At 39.6% G+C, this 16,716-nt stretch overlaps 1 protein-coding gene across 1 annotated transcript; it reads right to left on the bottom strand.

Annotated features, from left to right (window-relative positions):
* Positions 1–1,451: 1,451 nt before the first annotated feature.
* Positions 1,452–16,054, bottom strand: dipk1aa (divergent protein kinase domain 1Aa). The gene is made up of 6 exons (XM_032565868.1): positions 15,589–16,054; positions 5,459–5,593; positions 4,872–4,979; positions 4,605–4,781; positions 4,383–4,514; positions 1,452–3,456 (listed from the first exon to the last, which is right to left on the bottom strand). The coding sequence occupies exons 1-6, from the start codon at positions 15,640–15,642 to the stop codon at positions 2,776–2,778; spliced, it is 1,287 nt and encodes a 428-aa protein (XP_032421759.1). The 5' UTR covers positions 15,643–16,054; the 3' UTR covers positions 1,452–2,775.
* Positions 16,055–16,716: the final 662 nt, after the last annotated feature.

The raw sequence follows: 16,716 nt of genomic DNA, 5'->3' as shown, positions 1-16,716 counted from the left end.
TTAGCCATCAGACGGTTAACGCTCTTCAACACTTAAGATCACGTTCAACATAGCGACATCAGACCGACTCATCAGTTTTTAGTAGAAATATTTCTAGGTGCTAAAATAATTTAGCTCTAGATGTACAGTAGTGGAGAAATGGAAAACCAACAGACATGATCCGCAGCCTGCTGATTCTGGGTAACGTAGCCATTAATTAAAAGGAGGTGTGTTCAAAATAATAGTGTGAAATTCAATCATCTTGGTTCCTCATTTGAAGGATGAAGCAGAGGAATATTGTTCCAGACGCTGTCCAGAAGAAGCTTCGTTGACTGAAACGCTGATCGAAGGGAGGGCAGAAATGGAATTGCTGAAAATAACAGGCTGATCCGCCAGAATGATCTCAAATGCTTTACAGAGGAAAGCAGTTGGTAGCACTGCTGCCTTGCAGAAAAAAGGTCCTGGGTTTGAATCCCGGCCTGGGGTCTTTCAGCATGGAGTTTGCATGCTCTTCCTCTCTAATGCATTTCTGTTTCTGAAAATAAATGTACCTTTTTTTTTTAATACATCTCAATTCTATTATTTTGAACACAATTAGTAGGCCACATTTGCTAGAAGGAGCCAGTAGGTCATTCCAACTTAGCAGTAACCATGGTAATGCTCTGTTTCCAGGGTTGGATATGCTTGGTTTATTTGAAAACAGGAAGCTTGTAGTTCCCTTTTTGTTCTTACATGGAGCCTAAGCTTATCAACAGCTGATTTACAGTTGAGTAAACGGGGCCATTAGTGGCGTGATTTTTGTCAGCTCCATTCCTCAACCCCATTGTTAGCTGGCTTTATGTATTACCAAACCATTTATGAAATGTCTTTGAACTGTTTTCCAGTTTGAACCCCCGACAGTATCAAAGTCTCATTCCTCTGACCCCACTGTCACCCTTGATAAAAGGAAATTGTCAAGCTATTTCAGACAGCATATTCTTTGACCACATCAAATGGCCTGAACCTGTAAGACACAACCACCCCAAACACACACCCAAACTGGGCTTGTTGTACAATCACTGGGCCCAGAAAGAACCTGTTGAAAATAAGGAAATCCAGCACAATAAAGTAAAGCTATGACCAGCACTCAACTTTCAGATTACAGCTTCGACAATGACATTACATCTCATGTTGTGATAATAAGAAACTGAAAGCAAAGCTTCTTTAAAGGAACAGTAACATCTCTTGTTGATAGAAGGTTCATCTAAGCAGCTGTACCATAGTTTACATCAGTGTTATGCCGCCTCTTTGTAGTTCATCTTTCTATCATGATGTGTTCTAAGCAAAAAGAATCATTAAAATAAAACATTAAATCCCTGATTATGTACATCTTGTTTTCTAACCTCAAAAACTGACCATCATTTAGTGTGATATAAAACAGTCCTAAGTTTCATTTTCAATGTGCATGTTTTGTTTATATTTCGTTTTGCTTGGTTTTCCAAGTGTAGTTCAAAAAATAAAGGAGTGCAAGTGCCAACAGTGGTCCCCTGTGGATTTGATCACATATTTGTCTCATCCTATTTACAGTGCACTCTGATTTTCTAATACTTCTTCATGTCAAAGTAAAGGTGATGCAGATCCGCTGTAGGATGGTTTTGGCAGAACGAGTGAATTAGTCAAGTCATTATCTCAAAGATAACATTCCACTGTGGTGAACAACACAAAACATAACCATAAGATTCTATGACTTGTTTCAGATTTGCCTGATGAGAACACACAATCACTGAGTTCAGGTTTTAGGCCCCAAACTTTTAGAATAGTAAGAGAGGAGGTAGGTCAACTGGATTTATCATTTGTAAGTAGAGATGCACAGCAAATTGTTTTTTTTTAAACCAGACCTGACTGGTGAGAAACTAAAAATAAAATCCTAAGTTAGCCGGCCCCAGTCAAATGCAAGTTAAGCAGCTGCTTAGGGCCCTAGCCCCACCAAGGGCCCCCCCAACAGCATCGTTTGATTTTATTTTGTAGTGGTGGTATATTGTTCCAAAGTTTAAAAACAAAAGATATTAAGCTTGCCAACTTATTTATGGTAAATTTGGTGTTTCAAATAGTTTCAAACAGTTAAATTAATGTGCCACACTTAAATAGCACTCTGCATTACAAAATGAAAATTAATTAGAGCACCTTTGTTTGTTTGCTACTCCTGAAAGGAGCTGGGCAAAACCTAATTAATAAGGCTGAACACATTATGATAAAAGTGCTTTGTTTTAATTGTTTGACATTTAAACCTCTATCTTTAAGGGAACATCCTGAATTTGAAAGTATCAAAGGACTCTAAAGGGATTACACACCAATAATACTGTTTTTTAATGCTAACTATGCTAATTACTAGTAAAATGCTAAATCCAGCGGAAAATGTCCAATAATTTTTTCCTTAGTTATAAAACAGTAATAAAACTTTGCTTTACAGCTACTGCTCCTACACACCTGCTTGCTGCTGTCTGTGCTCCATTTAAATATTGCCGCTCACAGCAAACAGGCTTGAAAAAAATATTTGGAATTGTGTCTTAATATCGTCTCACACTAGTTTTAAAAGAGAAATCACAGTGTGAAAATTGGTAATGCTTTATAAAAAAAACAAACAACGGATATCGGAAATTGGCCCCAAAGTTCTCATCAGTGCATCTCTATTCACAAGTGTTAGAGGGTGATAGATATGATTTCATTATATATTCTACTCATGTATCACTGCATTGCTTTCACTCTGCTCCACTTGGAGACCTGATGATTGTGATTTCAAAACGACAATCCCCAACATCATGAGTCCTTGGTGTGCGAGATCCGTTTCCAAAGCAGAGCTTTCAGGTTGTTGAGGATGAGCGAGTGTTCCATGTTCATCTGACCGGCGTTACCTCTGAGAGCCATGCAGGCATACAGCTGCCTCTCCAGCTCCTCTCTCATTTCTGAAGGCACCCCACGCAGGATGTAGTCCTTCAACACGCCGCACGCTTTTGCGAGGTTGGGCTGAACCGGCTCCTCCCCGCACCGCTTCTCAGATGGGTCGCATGAGGTCTGGCAGTCCGCTCCATACACGCAGTCGGCGTCCGTCTCACACTTCAGGACTCTCATGGTGTGCCTGAACTCCTCTTCAGGGACCAACACTTGCGTGTTGGTGAGCCGGAGCTCATGGCGGTCGGTGTAACCAAAGTGCATGGCAGCGAGGTCGCAGATCAGAAAGCTCCCGTAGGTACCGTGAAAAATGTCCTCCACGAGCTCCAGCAGGCCCATGGAGATTTTAGCTTTGCGAGGCCAGGAAGGGGTGAACCACTGGTCCATGGTGCGCTGCAAACCTCCTGGCACCCAGGAAACAAGAGGCCAGGGCAATGAGAACCCGTAGAGGGGCCCGTTGGGGATCCGCTCTGTCATGTAGAGATCTCCGCAGTAGCCAAGAAGGCGGGGTGTATGCCCACGGTCCTGGAGCAGCAGGCCCAGCAGAACCTCAATGAACAGAGTAGAAATCTGTGTCATCACAAGGCTACAGAAAAACATTCAGCATCAATAAATAAAAACTAACCGTTTTCTTGCTTTGAAGCAGATTCGATCAATCTTCCAAAGGTTTGGGGTCATAACTTTGGAAAGTCTATTGAAGCCCAATGCAAGCTTTCCAAAACTAACTTGTGTGTGAAATGATTGTCCGGTAGGGACAACCAACAACCAAAGTTTCAACAATCTGACCCAAACTGCCAACAATCGATGAAAGGAAATTAGTTAAAGTCTTTCTAAATAAACAACAAGACTCAAGCAGACAATAAACCAGAGGTTGGACACAAGTATCAACGTCCACAGTGATGAAACCGCAACACAACAATATGATCTAGACAAATATTGAGTTGTTTAGAAAATGACTATAGGAATGTTTGGATTTTGCAACCTACCACCATGGTGGTGGTAGAGTCAAGCTGAGGGTCTTTTTCCCTGCCAGAAGTACAGCTGTACTGCACAAACCAAAGAGAATAATGACTGAGGTGGAATACTTCCAAATTCTCCTTCTTCAACTCAAATCAATAACTAGATGGTTGAAACATACAGTAGTCACATTGAGTGTTTGGACACTGCAAACATGCAGCAGCACCAATTTTGCAGCAGCTTTAGTAGAGAAACATCAAGAATCCTCAATGATCCAGACATCAAGTCTATAACTGTGAAGTTATAGACTATGACTGAAAATGGGAATACTCTGAGAAATGAAAGGAGTTCCACCATTTCTGATAAAAAGATTTACCAACCATTCAACCAGAATTAAACAGCAACACTGAGGCTCTTTGTTTCAAATTGAAGATAAACCTGATTAATCTTATCTAAGGACCACCATAAGATCACTCTTCATCCTTAAGCTAGAACATTTAAACTACCATGTGAGCTACCTCATCCATCTGCAGAAGGGCCCATGTTGAACGAGCCTCTGGGAGTGACACTCGTCCATCTCTGTTGCCATCGGCGACGGAGAGGATCTGGCTGACAAGACTGCGAAGGTCCGCATGCTCTCCAAGCTTGGACTGGTAGAGAAGGGAAGACATGTAAGGTTTTCATCCATCGAGGATTTAGTTCTGTGCAAACTTGAATCACTCAGGTGGATGCTCCTCCACCTTGAGATGGTTGAAGAGCATCTCTTTGAACTTCTCAACAGAGGTGCCTCTGTTAGGCTTATCGAACACTGGGGTTTCTCTTCGTGGCTCCGGCTCCTCGCCCAGCTCGTAGTGACCCACCTCCCCCAGTTTGCAGCGGATGATCCCGCCGTTGTCCCCCCAGCTTCCTGTGTACACCTGGAAAAAAGCAGAATGTCAGTCAAACACCACCTACTATGCTAAATGATGGTGAATAGCAGTTTAAGAAGAAATCATAGCATCTCCAACCTGGTTGTTTGGTAGCGTAGACAGACACCTGCCCATGTAGAGCGTTTCTTTTTCACACAGACTGCTGCAGGCAGAGCCATCGATGATTCCCCTCCTGTATTTATCACACTTGGAAAAGAAAATGGTGAATCTTAGAGAATTCTGGCTCTACACTTTGCTGTGAACATAGGGTCTGGACTCTCAGCTATGGAAAAATGATCGCTTGCTGGAAGCAACCCTAGATAGGCCGACTACAATTCTAAAACAGCACAGAAAATCAACGTCATTCTTCACAACTCCTCCTTCTGAATTGAATTCAGTGGGAGAAATCCCAGACAGAGCACTAAAAGGGAGATGAGAATCAAGCTGGAATTTACTTCACGTAGAAACACTAAAGGCGTAATTTTTTCAGGCACTGCTTCTTTATTTAAGCAGAATTTCCTGGAAAATAAATAAAGATTAACCAGTTTGTTTAGGCAGAAAACCTTTATTACATAATAAAATTTAAAATTTAAAAGCTGACATTGAAAAGTACTTACAACAGTCATTATTGTGACTTTGGTGTGTTATTTTCATTTCACTGCTTTATTCTCAGGGGTTTCACTTACGATGGCGTTCTTGCACTCATGTCCTCTGCACAGCTCTGTGTAAGCCGAGTACTGGACATAGAGAACCCAGCTGCCAACCAGGACGGTGAGCCAGGTGAGAAACAGGTACTTCACCCGCACGAAGGAGATCCGAGCCTGGAGAGAAGAACCAGAGACGCGGAATCATCGGACAATCATCTGCTTTTAAACAGATTATAGTATATATATATACATACAATTTTTTTTCCCTGTTTTGCTCTCGTTTTATTAAGGAGCATTTACATGTAGTCTAGAAATCCAGTCACATTTCACATTGACACACAACCCACCCTGACCACATCATGGGTTACTAACTAAGGCAGCATGACTTTACATTGAGTGAGATACTTTTTTTTCTTTTTTGTTTACAGATAGTTCAACTAAATCAATTCCTGCCAGTGTCACAGGATGCAGTTATCACATGTCTTTACTCTGTCCGTCTCAACAGAGATCCTGCTGTTAATGTTAATGCAACCAGTAAAATAAATTCCATAGTGACAAAGGTCAGGGCGAGGTGGGGCAGAAAAACAGCACTATGGCTGACAACACAAAGGAGTAACTCCCCCTCCATTAAAGTTGCTGACTGGAGCAGCTAGCCAGATCAGCTAGCCTCTGAAGGTTCACTCCCAGCAGCAGAAACTGAAAGCTTAGAATTCTTTATAAAATAAAGGCAAACTGCAATATGTATATGTAACCAGCAGGGGGAACCAGTTAGGATTTAGCGTCTAATCTCTAAGGATTGATGTGTTATTTTTATGAGTTAGTACTCTTCTTGCTCTGTGCCAATAGAAATACGTCAAGAAGTAACTCTAAAAAGCAAAAAGGTCGCCACCGGCAACCAACCTTTAAATCTGAAAGCTTCCAAGGAAGTACAGGAAGTTTTAAATTGTCTAATTTTTAAAATGTAGCATAAAACTGAATTGCCTGTCATCTGTCACACTGGATGACTGAGCACAGTGTATTGATTTATTAAAATAATAAATCATAAGTAAGCTTAAGTAAGAGTTGAAGAGTGAAAAGAACAAAAATAGGTCAACAGCTCGCATCAGACACAATACACAAGTAATCAGACAAAAGCTGCCGCCGGTTTTCAACCCAAGTCCTGTAACCACTCCTGAGAGGATCAAGTCGTTTTAATTCTCCCTTTGATCGCATGGCAGGAACGGCTTATGTTGTGTATTTTGGCAGCATGGCTCGTCTCTCATTTTGTTCTAGCACATTCTAACAAAACACAGTCTGCAGCTGCACAGAACCAGAGGCCGATGCTACACTTTTTTTTTTATCTCCGATTTGCTCTGATTACTGTAGTATGTAAACAGGACAGGCAGGAGTCTGTTGTTCGTTATGATGGACTTTATGTTTATAGTGATTATTGAAAGTGTGCATTCTATTCTCTGTTTTTTTACACAGTGAACTGTGGTATAAAGAAGAATGAACTTGTTTCTATCTGAGATTTCATTCTGTGTTGATTTTACCCTATTTTGTCTGTCAGTAACCAGCAGAAAGACCCAATTATCTGAACTCTCCAGGTGATGTTCTTGATGCCAACAATATTCTCCAAGGCCTTTTGAACTAAGGCCTACACCACCACAGTGGGCGTGGGTTGCGTCTCCAACTCTCCATCCTGGATTTCACAACAAATTCACAAGAAGTGAGAATTACAGAGAATCTCAATCTTTGTTTCATCCGACCAGAGCGCACCGTTCTAGTTGAACTTTCAGTTCTCTGGGAGTTTACTCACTCCCAGATGAAATTAAAAGTCATCATATTTCACCTATTTTTATTTTCCTTCTCTGGCTCCTTATTAAATGCAGAATAAAATTTGAAAATGCTCCTTTTCATATATAAAACCCTTAATAATCAGCTAGATCAAAGATCTGATTGGTCCATATAATCCTAAGGTCACTGACTGCTAGACAAAGCTATTGGCTGGGGTTTCGTTGTGGTTAACAGTATGCACTGTTTTATTGTAGTTTTAAAACCAGCTAGATGAAGTTACTACCCCCTTTAACCTTTCTTTGAATTAGAAATCTCTCCTTGATCAATAGGTTCTGGTTCTGCTGGCGGTTTCTTCTTGTTAAAGAGGAGTTTTTCCTGTCCACTGTGGCTCCATGATCTGTTTGAGGGATTGCTGTAAACTCAACAGCATAAGCGATTGTCTGCAGTCGCTACGTGTTCATCCAGAATTAGTGAATTCTGTGAGTCGATGCGACCAGCTGGGTTTCCTTAGATAGAAAACTTTTAACCAATCTGAAAAATAAGTATTATAACTTGGAGCAACTGGAATGTATGTGCTTGACATGGAATTTGTGTCTGATTGGATTGATTTCCTCTCTTTTAAAAATATATTGTAAAATGCTTTGAGACATGAACTGGTATGCTATTAAAAAAACAAAATTGAATTTTGCAATCTCCATGTTTGCGTTTGTAAAGAAGATAAGTAAAAAGGTGGTAAAAATGGGTTATATTCATGTTTTTAACCCAGAGAAACAGGAAGTCATGGCTTACTAATTCTAAGTTCCTGGTTAAACTCTGATCAACCTAAAATGCCCCAGTTGTGCTTAAAAATCTAAAATCTTTAGAGAACCTGTAACTTCCCCTCATCCCCCCCAAATAACTTCTTTATTTTGGATTTTCCACATTGAATGAGACGGTAACTCTAATCAAAAGATTAAGTTCTTTTTTCTTTTCTTTTTTTTACAGTGTGGAGGTCACTATACCAGTACAGTATCATAAACAAATGTAAATACACAACATCCAAGGGTAATGAGTCAATGCAAAATTAACTACCGTGTAAAAGTTTGTAACTACAAAACTTTTCCCACACATTTAGCCCCATATAATGACCACCTCGGTGTCTCATTCTTAGAACAGTATTTACCAGAGGTGGGGACTCGAGTCACATGACTTGGACTCGAGTCAGACTCGAGTCGTTAAAATCACGACTTGAGACTTGACTTGAAAAAATGCTCAAAGACTCGGACTTGACTTTGACTTTCATGCCATTGACTTGGGACTTGACTCGACTTGAAGCTGTTTACTTGAAAAGACTTGATATTTTTTACTCAAAGTCTTAAAATTTAAAACACATTATTTATAAAGTGGCGTCATTAATTAATGTCACTCATTCCGTATCAATATGCGCAGACCGTCACTATGTTTTTCCTCTCTCCTTATGTATGTATGTGTACGTAGCTGCAGCACAACCAATCAAATTAACAGGATTTGGACGTTTAAAAAAACGCGGCACAGCTACAGAGCTCAGGGAACGAAATACGAAATAACCGCTCGAATATGCTTCCGCGAGTAATTTCTTTTGGCTACGTAGGTTATGAACTTTCGACTAAAAAACGAACTGCAACTTGTAAAACATGCAAGAAGAGAATATCGGATGGAGATGCCACGACGTCCAACTTTGTCCGGCATTTGAAGCTTCACAAAGATCGGTAGGTGGCACTTTTCTTTTGCTGTAAGATAGTTGACTTTAGCTAACTTCGTGTTAGCATGTGTACTCCGGGTTAAATTGGTGATGATTTACCATAAATCCGGTCCTTCAAATGCCTCCACAAATAATGTGCACCGTGTTAGCTCAGGAAGCCGGTGGATAGTGAGCGGGGCTCCGGAACAGAAAGCAGATTCTGGACCTGAACACAGGGAACAGAGTCTCTCTGTCCCATCATGATGATGAGCCGGGTCTAGTATCATCTAAGGATGGTTGGTGTATTTGAAGACATCTACGTTGGGAAATTATATTGACAATATATTGTTTACTGCAGTCAGTGCATTAAGTCAACTATTTTTGACTTAATGCACTGACCGGCGTGACTGTCACATGTCGCACAGAACCCATTTCCAAGTAGTATAGCTTTGCTGGGAAAAAAAAAAAAAAAGACCAAATACAGTGACTGTCCCAAATAAATTTTGTGTTTAGAATGTCTGTCCCATATTTACGGAGGACTGAAACTAACATACTTAGAAATAAAAGCAGAAAAATAAATGCACCAGACCTTCCTGAGTTTACTTGTGATAACTTCATTTATACTTATTTCATTTTTTAAAAACTATGATTGTTGTAGTGTTGATGTTTATTTATGAATAGAAGGAGTAAACTGAAGTCAAATGTAATTCATGAATGGCTGTAATTTATTTTCTGACATCTGTTTACTTCTGACAGATTTGAAGAATACCAGATGAATAAGAGGATCACAAATGAACCTCAAATACATATTTTAAAAATAACAAATGGTCTATTATTTGAATTTTATGTATAATTGCAAATTATAAAAAAATAAAAACGACTCGAAATGACTTGAAATTAAAGGTTCCTGACTTGAGACTTGACTCGACTTTTGCCTTCTTTACTTGAGACTTGACTCGGACTTGAGGACAGAGACTTGAGACTTACTTGAGACTTGCAACACAGTGACTTGGTCACACCTCTGGTATTTACTGTCACAGCCATGGTAATGTGGATGACAAACATACTGAACATCTTCAGTTGACTGGTCGATCATTGAGTCATGTGTATATTTTTACCATCTTATCACTTTTGCATTTCAGTTCATAGATCTCTCCTGGTCACAGATGAGCCCACAGATAAGTGTTAAAACACCACCAAGGAGCAAAGACATGAGCAAAGATTCAAGAAAAGCAAACGTTGCCAATCAACCTGGCAAATACAAAAGAGCATTTTCCAATCTATTTGAACGCAACGATTCTAAAGCGAGAAATTTGTTCACAAGCGCAAAAATACTACAGCTTCCGATCTCAGACCGCGCAATATTCAGAGACATCAGAACGTCAAAGTTCATGTCAGTCCAATTAGAAAAAGACTGAAGAAAAACAGCTTGTTTGGAAAGGGCTGACAACAGAGAGCGTCTTAATATCGCAGCACAACCTGTTTGGAAAGTTTTGAATCAGAAGCCTCTGAATGAAGGACCGAACTTGACGAGACCAAAGCAGTGCTGTGTATTTAATTCTTCCAGAGACAAAAAGTGAGACCATCAGTCCGTCAGCTAAAGCTGGGCTTAAACTGGGTCATCAGCATGTTAATGATCCCAAAAACAGCAGCAAATCTACAACAGAATGACTGAAGGAAGAGTTAAGATGTTCCAGTGACACAGAAAAAGTCCAAAACCCCCCCAGACCCGACTGAGAGTGGTGACCCACTCTCCTTCTCCTGTAACTGTATAAACATGGAATGTATGCTTGAGTGCATTGATGACATGATGTTGGAGTAATATGAGGAAAGTTTGCACAGACAACACCAAAACCAACAGACAAGAACCCGAACTTTTCTGAACAAGACCATGAAACGTTCATCAATGAAGTCATTGTATTGTCAACTACATTTTCGGGTCAAAGCACTTAATCCTGCAGCTTAAAAAAAAGTTTTATAACAGAAGACAAAAGTATATTGGTTGATATAAGGAGTGAGTCTGTAGACGCCTTCTGAGGCTCTTCAGATAGAAATACTTGTTTTATTCCACCTGTAGAATTAGCACAATTACCCAACATATTCTAAGGACTATCATTATCCACTTGGTGGAGCATCACAAGCACTGAACTCTGCAAATACTTGAGACCCCCTCTAAAAACACTGCTGACTGCCCATTTCAATAGCCCAAACACCAGATATGTCTTAATATGGAGAGTGGAAACCATCAGGCAGGAGTAGCTTGCAGCTATAGGTGAATCTAAGGTATTCCATTTAAACAACCAAAAGAAAAAAGAAACTGGAAGCCGTTTTAAAAACAGAAAGAAAAACTAAATCATTCTACACTTTGCCAAATTTCACAAGACAGATTTTTATGTTGTCATAATTTTATTGACTATATGTTTAGTTTAGTTGTGATTCTAAAGATATTTACTGAGGAATTACTGAGGAGTGGAGCTCACCGAGAGCATCTCTGTCTCTGTGTCCAACAGTTGCCCTGTAAGCGTTCTGAGATGGAGAAAGCTGGAAGAGGCTTAACACGACAGAAATTTGCACTTAAATGATCCCAGCGTCTCTTCTCTGAATAGAGATCCTCCTGCCTGCCATCTACTGCAAATGAGATGCTGACTCCTCATAATTAGTCCTTATAGTCCCACTTTTAAAAAAAAAGACAACAACCAAAGTATCAGTTTTAAAGCTGGACAGATTTGCCCTCTGGTGAACTGTTTAGCTTTCAAACAATGTCTGCCCAAAGAGATGAACACACAGATAGATGGACCCTGGGGAAAGAACAGGGAGCACAACCAGTACTCTTCATTGTCAGATGGAACTGCTTAGACATGCATTACTCTAGTTTGTGCAAAAAGTCTTTAAAAAAAAAAGTACCGAGACAAAAGGGTTAGAGTGGAGAAAGAAAAAAAAAAGCTGCAACAGGAGAGTCATACCCTGACACCCTGAGTTGGTTGAGTGATGAATATGGTGAAACCTTTTGAATTAAAGAAGTGAAACCCAAGCAGCAGATTCCTGAGGTCCAACTGTCTCCTCTTCATTCATAACCACCAGCCAGCGAGTTCAGGATGCAGGACAGGGGTCAGCGTGTAATAAATCATGCATGGCTGAATGAATTAGGTTTGCCACCTGCCAACGTTTAGTTTACCTTTGTCAAGCATCGACCACTTGTAGTTATTGGAGCCTATAGGCTAAAGCCTGGGTTACTCTTTTCCCTGGAACCGACTGGCTGTATGACCAACCCAGCAGGATTCTTAGAACTTGAGTAGGGATCTCAAATTAGAAACTGTTCCTTATAAACTCATTAAATAAGCCATCCAGCTACCTAAATATGGCATGGTAACAGTGCCATAATTCAGACTATTGCAGATCCAGCTTGTCGGAGGAGGTTATAACTAGACTGACACCAGCTACTGATCTGATTAATGAAAGGGAAGCAATGCTAACTGAGTGGCATTTAGCTACCTGCCAAATTTGAAGCATCAATCGGAAGCCAACCTCAGCACGTCAATACATCTAATGTATGTCGCTTATAGATATTGTAGTCCAACCATTTTCCTTGATAAAGTTTTATTTAAAGAAAAAAAAAAGTGCAAGTCGAAGATGAGCAGCCTAAGCATGCTACTTGCTAACCTATCTAAGGCTAACACCAGCATATCAGGGCTTACGCTAGCTTATGTGTGCTAATGGACAGCAGAGAAACCAAAAGGAAATCCAGTGGGTGGTCAGCCCAGACATGCTAGTCCCCAACCTGACACTAGTGAGTATTCCCCTTCTCACTTGCCAGCACTGCCTCTGTTACCGTGCCGACCTATCATTAATCAGATCAGTATCTGGCTTCAAGATGGATACAGCCTCCTGTGACAATGAAGTAGCCACCGTTATCTAACTACAACACTGATACGGTGCCATATTTAATGCCCAAAATGGGATTCTAAACTGTACAAAGTATCGCTGTCAAGTTGCAGCTAAGAGCTGACCTTTGATCTGGTCCGTTTAGAGATTTCTGGCCAGTACCCTTAACATCCATCAGCAAGTTTTGAGTGTTGTAAAGACGAAAATGCATGACGAGAAGAAAAAACAAACACACCCACAAGAAAGCCAAGTCAGACAACATGCCACCAAGCTAGCTAACATGGATCAAGCTGCTCTGATAACAATCTAACTGTGACTCTACTAAGTGACTCCATAGGAGCCTCTGTATGGCATTTGATACGTCAAAGCACACAGACGTCATCATCTCTCAACAGCACACAGAACCAATGAGCCCAAACTGCCTGGGACCTTTGGACATTCTTTCTGTGTACAAAGATGGTTTCATAAATAAAACAAACTGCTTGTGCAAACTGTTGCGAAAACTGTTGCTAAGAGATCTGCTCAGTGAGCACAGGATCAAATGTTGCAAAGTGAATCATTTGTTCAGCTGGGTTACTGATTGTTGCTGCCTTAGAAGGATACTGTTGGGGGGATTTAACATCCCATTTCATTACTGGTATGCAAGAAGGGAAACTTGGCATGAAAGTTGAAGCTTCTAGCAAAACCCATAAAACTCACATTAATAGAGATTGTAGCCTGTGCAGCACAGTTTTTGCATTTGTTATTTTGCTGTATATCATTGTTTAATCAAGATAGTTAAATCCCCAAAACAAGCCTCCATGAGCAGCTGTCTGCAGACATCACACAAGGCGGCTTATCAGAGTTCTTCTCAGTACAACCATAAGTGATTTTCCCTGTTAATTTGCATGCTGTCAAATTCACTTCAACTACTGTATATTCAACGGATTTCTCTACAGCTGCTACAAATAGTGAGCAGCGTGTGAATTCCAGAAAGAATTGGCAATTAAATTAATTTCTGTTTCCTGCAGAACCGGTACCTCCCTTGACATTTCCTTTCATTTTTATTTTATTTTCTTTATTTGTTTTGCCTTTTCCATACTTTTACTTTCCTTTTACATCATTAACCAGAAAATTAGACGAACACAAAAAGTAATGTATTTACTGTATATAAAATAGAAGTGGTGATGTAGCAAATAACATTCTTACTTGCTATTTCCAACAAAAAAACATGATAAGCAAACAGACTTACAGTGATCTCAACTGTACCAATTACTGCCACTACTGCATGGTGAAGATTGCACACCTGCAATGTTCTCGCATGGTGAACATTGCAGGGTTTCTCAAACATGCATGAAAGAATCAAATCAACACTCCAGGTATGTTTTTGATGAGGGAATAACTTCGTAGCATGATGTAAAGCTCAAAAAAGTCAATTTCACATAATGCTGCCCATTCACAAATTTGATTTAAGCATTAAGTTTGGTTAAAAAGTTGCTGTTTTGGTTGGTGAGAAGATTCAATCTAAGCCTAAAATAGCATCACTGTTAGACAACAGATTTGATGCATGAAGCTGTTGGGGGGCCTTTAGAGCTCCTTCAGCGACACACTGCTGCATCATAGCTGCACAAAGGAGCGTTACAGGAGATCCTTCCTGTTAAGTGTTACTTGCAGTTTTCTCATTTTTAATAAACATTCCTGCTGTTATTGGCACATACCTGTTGTTTGCATGGTTTGTTAGCTGCATGGTATTTTTAATACCTGTACAGTATTATCTGTCTTATGTTGTAAATTTGCCCTTACTATACAGCCCCTTATTCTTACTTCCAAACCACCTTGTTAAAATCCATGTTCCCACCTGTCTTAACTAGATTCTGTTGAACCTGAATTTCTCCACTTTGGGACAGTAAAGGGATATTTCTATTCTATATTTCTCAGGATATTTCTCCTTGCCATCTAACGCAGCATCAATCATAGCTTTTTGGACGGGGTGAAGGGGACTGTAGTCATTAAAATAGTTTTAGTCACTTATACAATTGTACTGTAGTTTCCTTTGTTTATATTAACTGTTTTGTATGAATTGTATTTATTGAGTCTGACAAAATATGTATAGTTAAGTCGTTCTGACCTTGTTTTGTATAACAAGGTTATTTTTATGTTTGTTATGTTTGTTTTTAAATCTCTCGGATGAAAAATAGCCATTTGGCCATTTCTGGCGCATTAACAGAAATTTTAATTAATATGCATTGTCCCTGTCAAATACGTTACTACATTTAAATTTAAATTTTAAGTCAATTTCTGACCCAAATATCTATAGTTGAACTAATCAGTCATCAATGTTTACTAACTCCAGCTGATCACCTTGATTATTGGGCCTCTTGAACCATATTTTTTTAGTTGTTTTTTTTTTTTATGTATATAACTTTGTGTTTTGTGTGCAGTCCGGAAGTAGAAATCCAAACTTCATTATCCAGCTGTGGGAGTGTACATTTGCAAGGGGGAAATATACGCCACTAGATAGTGTTCGTAACTATTTAGAGCCCCCAGATGTCTCCTCTGCACCCTATTTTTACAATAAGGTGCCAATTGCTGATGTCTATTCTCCCTGGTTAGGCCTGTGGTAACCAGGCTGTCAGTAATAAGGTGTACAAGCCATTCACATTCATCAGGTAATTCCCTGGCGGCGCAGGGAATCTAAGGAGGAGAACGCCGATTGCCAGCTGTCAACCGCACAGATGTGACAGCGACACGCAAAACACGATCACTTCTTCTTTTTTCTTTTCTTTTTTACAATCCATTTCCTCGCAGCAATTTTGCACAACAGAGTTCCTACCTGGAAATAGAAAGACTTTTTCACCCAGGCTCGTGGAAAAAGACCCTTAGCCATCGCTGAAATAGACCATCTCAGTACGTCTGAAGGCGGCCAGCAGAGCGCGTTCTACATCAAACAAGAAACGCACGAGGAAATAACAGCATAGCGTCTGATTCCAGACGGGACGGCCCGGTCCGGGTTCATCTGGTCCGGATGAATCACAGCCACATTCCTCCGTCTCCGTCTCTCTGCCCTTTGAAGCAGCTGCTGCTGATTTTCAAAAAAAGCCAGCATATCTCAAGCTGGAAAAAAAAAAAAACACGTATGGCTCAGAGCGCAGGCGCAACCTGTTTCCTTCCCAATCAAACACCTAGTAAGTTTTGAGGTAAAACATGGCGGTGATGTGTTATTAAAAGGCACCGCTGGACCCTAACCTCGTCACCATACATTATTATTATCCAGCGGTAGTTCTACGAAACTATCAAAGTATTACAAGATCAAGTTCACAAGCACGAAAGAAACCATTTCCGCTAAATATTTCACAATAAAAGCCTGGCTGTTGTGCCGTTTCTAAAGTTACACAGCAAAAAAAATGAATAACAGATTTATTTTGCCTGTCATAAAGGAAAAGAAAGTTCATTTATCAAAGTCATATTTTCACCTTTTTATTCATACATTTATAAATGTCAGGGTTCCAAACTATACTTAATTCATCAGCGGAATATTTCGCTTGCAAACTAAATATTTAGTTTTCAAATTAAATATTTAGTTAGAAGCTAAATATTTAGGTTGCTTGCTAAATATTTTCCTAGCATGCTGAATATTTGTGACTGGCGTAAACATTTCGATGGGAACTAAATATTTAGCTTTCTAACTGAATATTAAATTTCAAAGATAAGTATTTTGTTAGGAACTCTGTTGTTTATAAATGTAGAATTAACATGGAGAAAATATGACTTAAAAAACGAACACCCACATTTTTTCAACCTATGACAGGCTAAAACAATCAAATTGTTGCTGTTAATTTTTTACTGTGTAACTTTACAAATATGGTGGAGAAGAGGAATTTTCAGGATATGTAATTGAATGTATTTTTTTTAAAACATTGTATATTACCAAATTAAAGCGACATTTATTATTGAATAAATA

This window comes from Xiphophorus hellerii, chromosome 6, assembly GCF_003331165.1.
Source record: "Xiphophorus hellerii strain 12219 chromosome 6, Xiphophorus_hellerii-4.1, whole genome shotgun sequence".
NCBI classification, from domain to species: domain Eukaryota; kingdom Metazoa; phylum Chordata; class Actinopteri; order Cyprinodontiformes; family Poeciliidae; genus Xiphophorus; species Xiphophorus hellerii.
The sequence above is the reverse complement of the archived record's forward strand: the minus strand, read 5'-3'. Positions and strand labels throughout refer to the sequence as shown.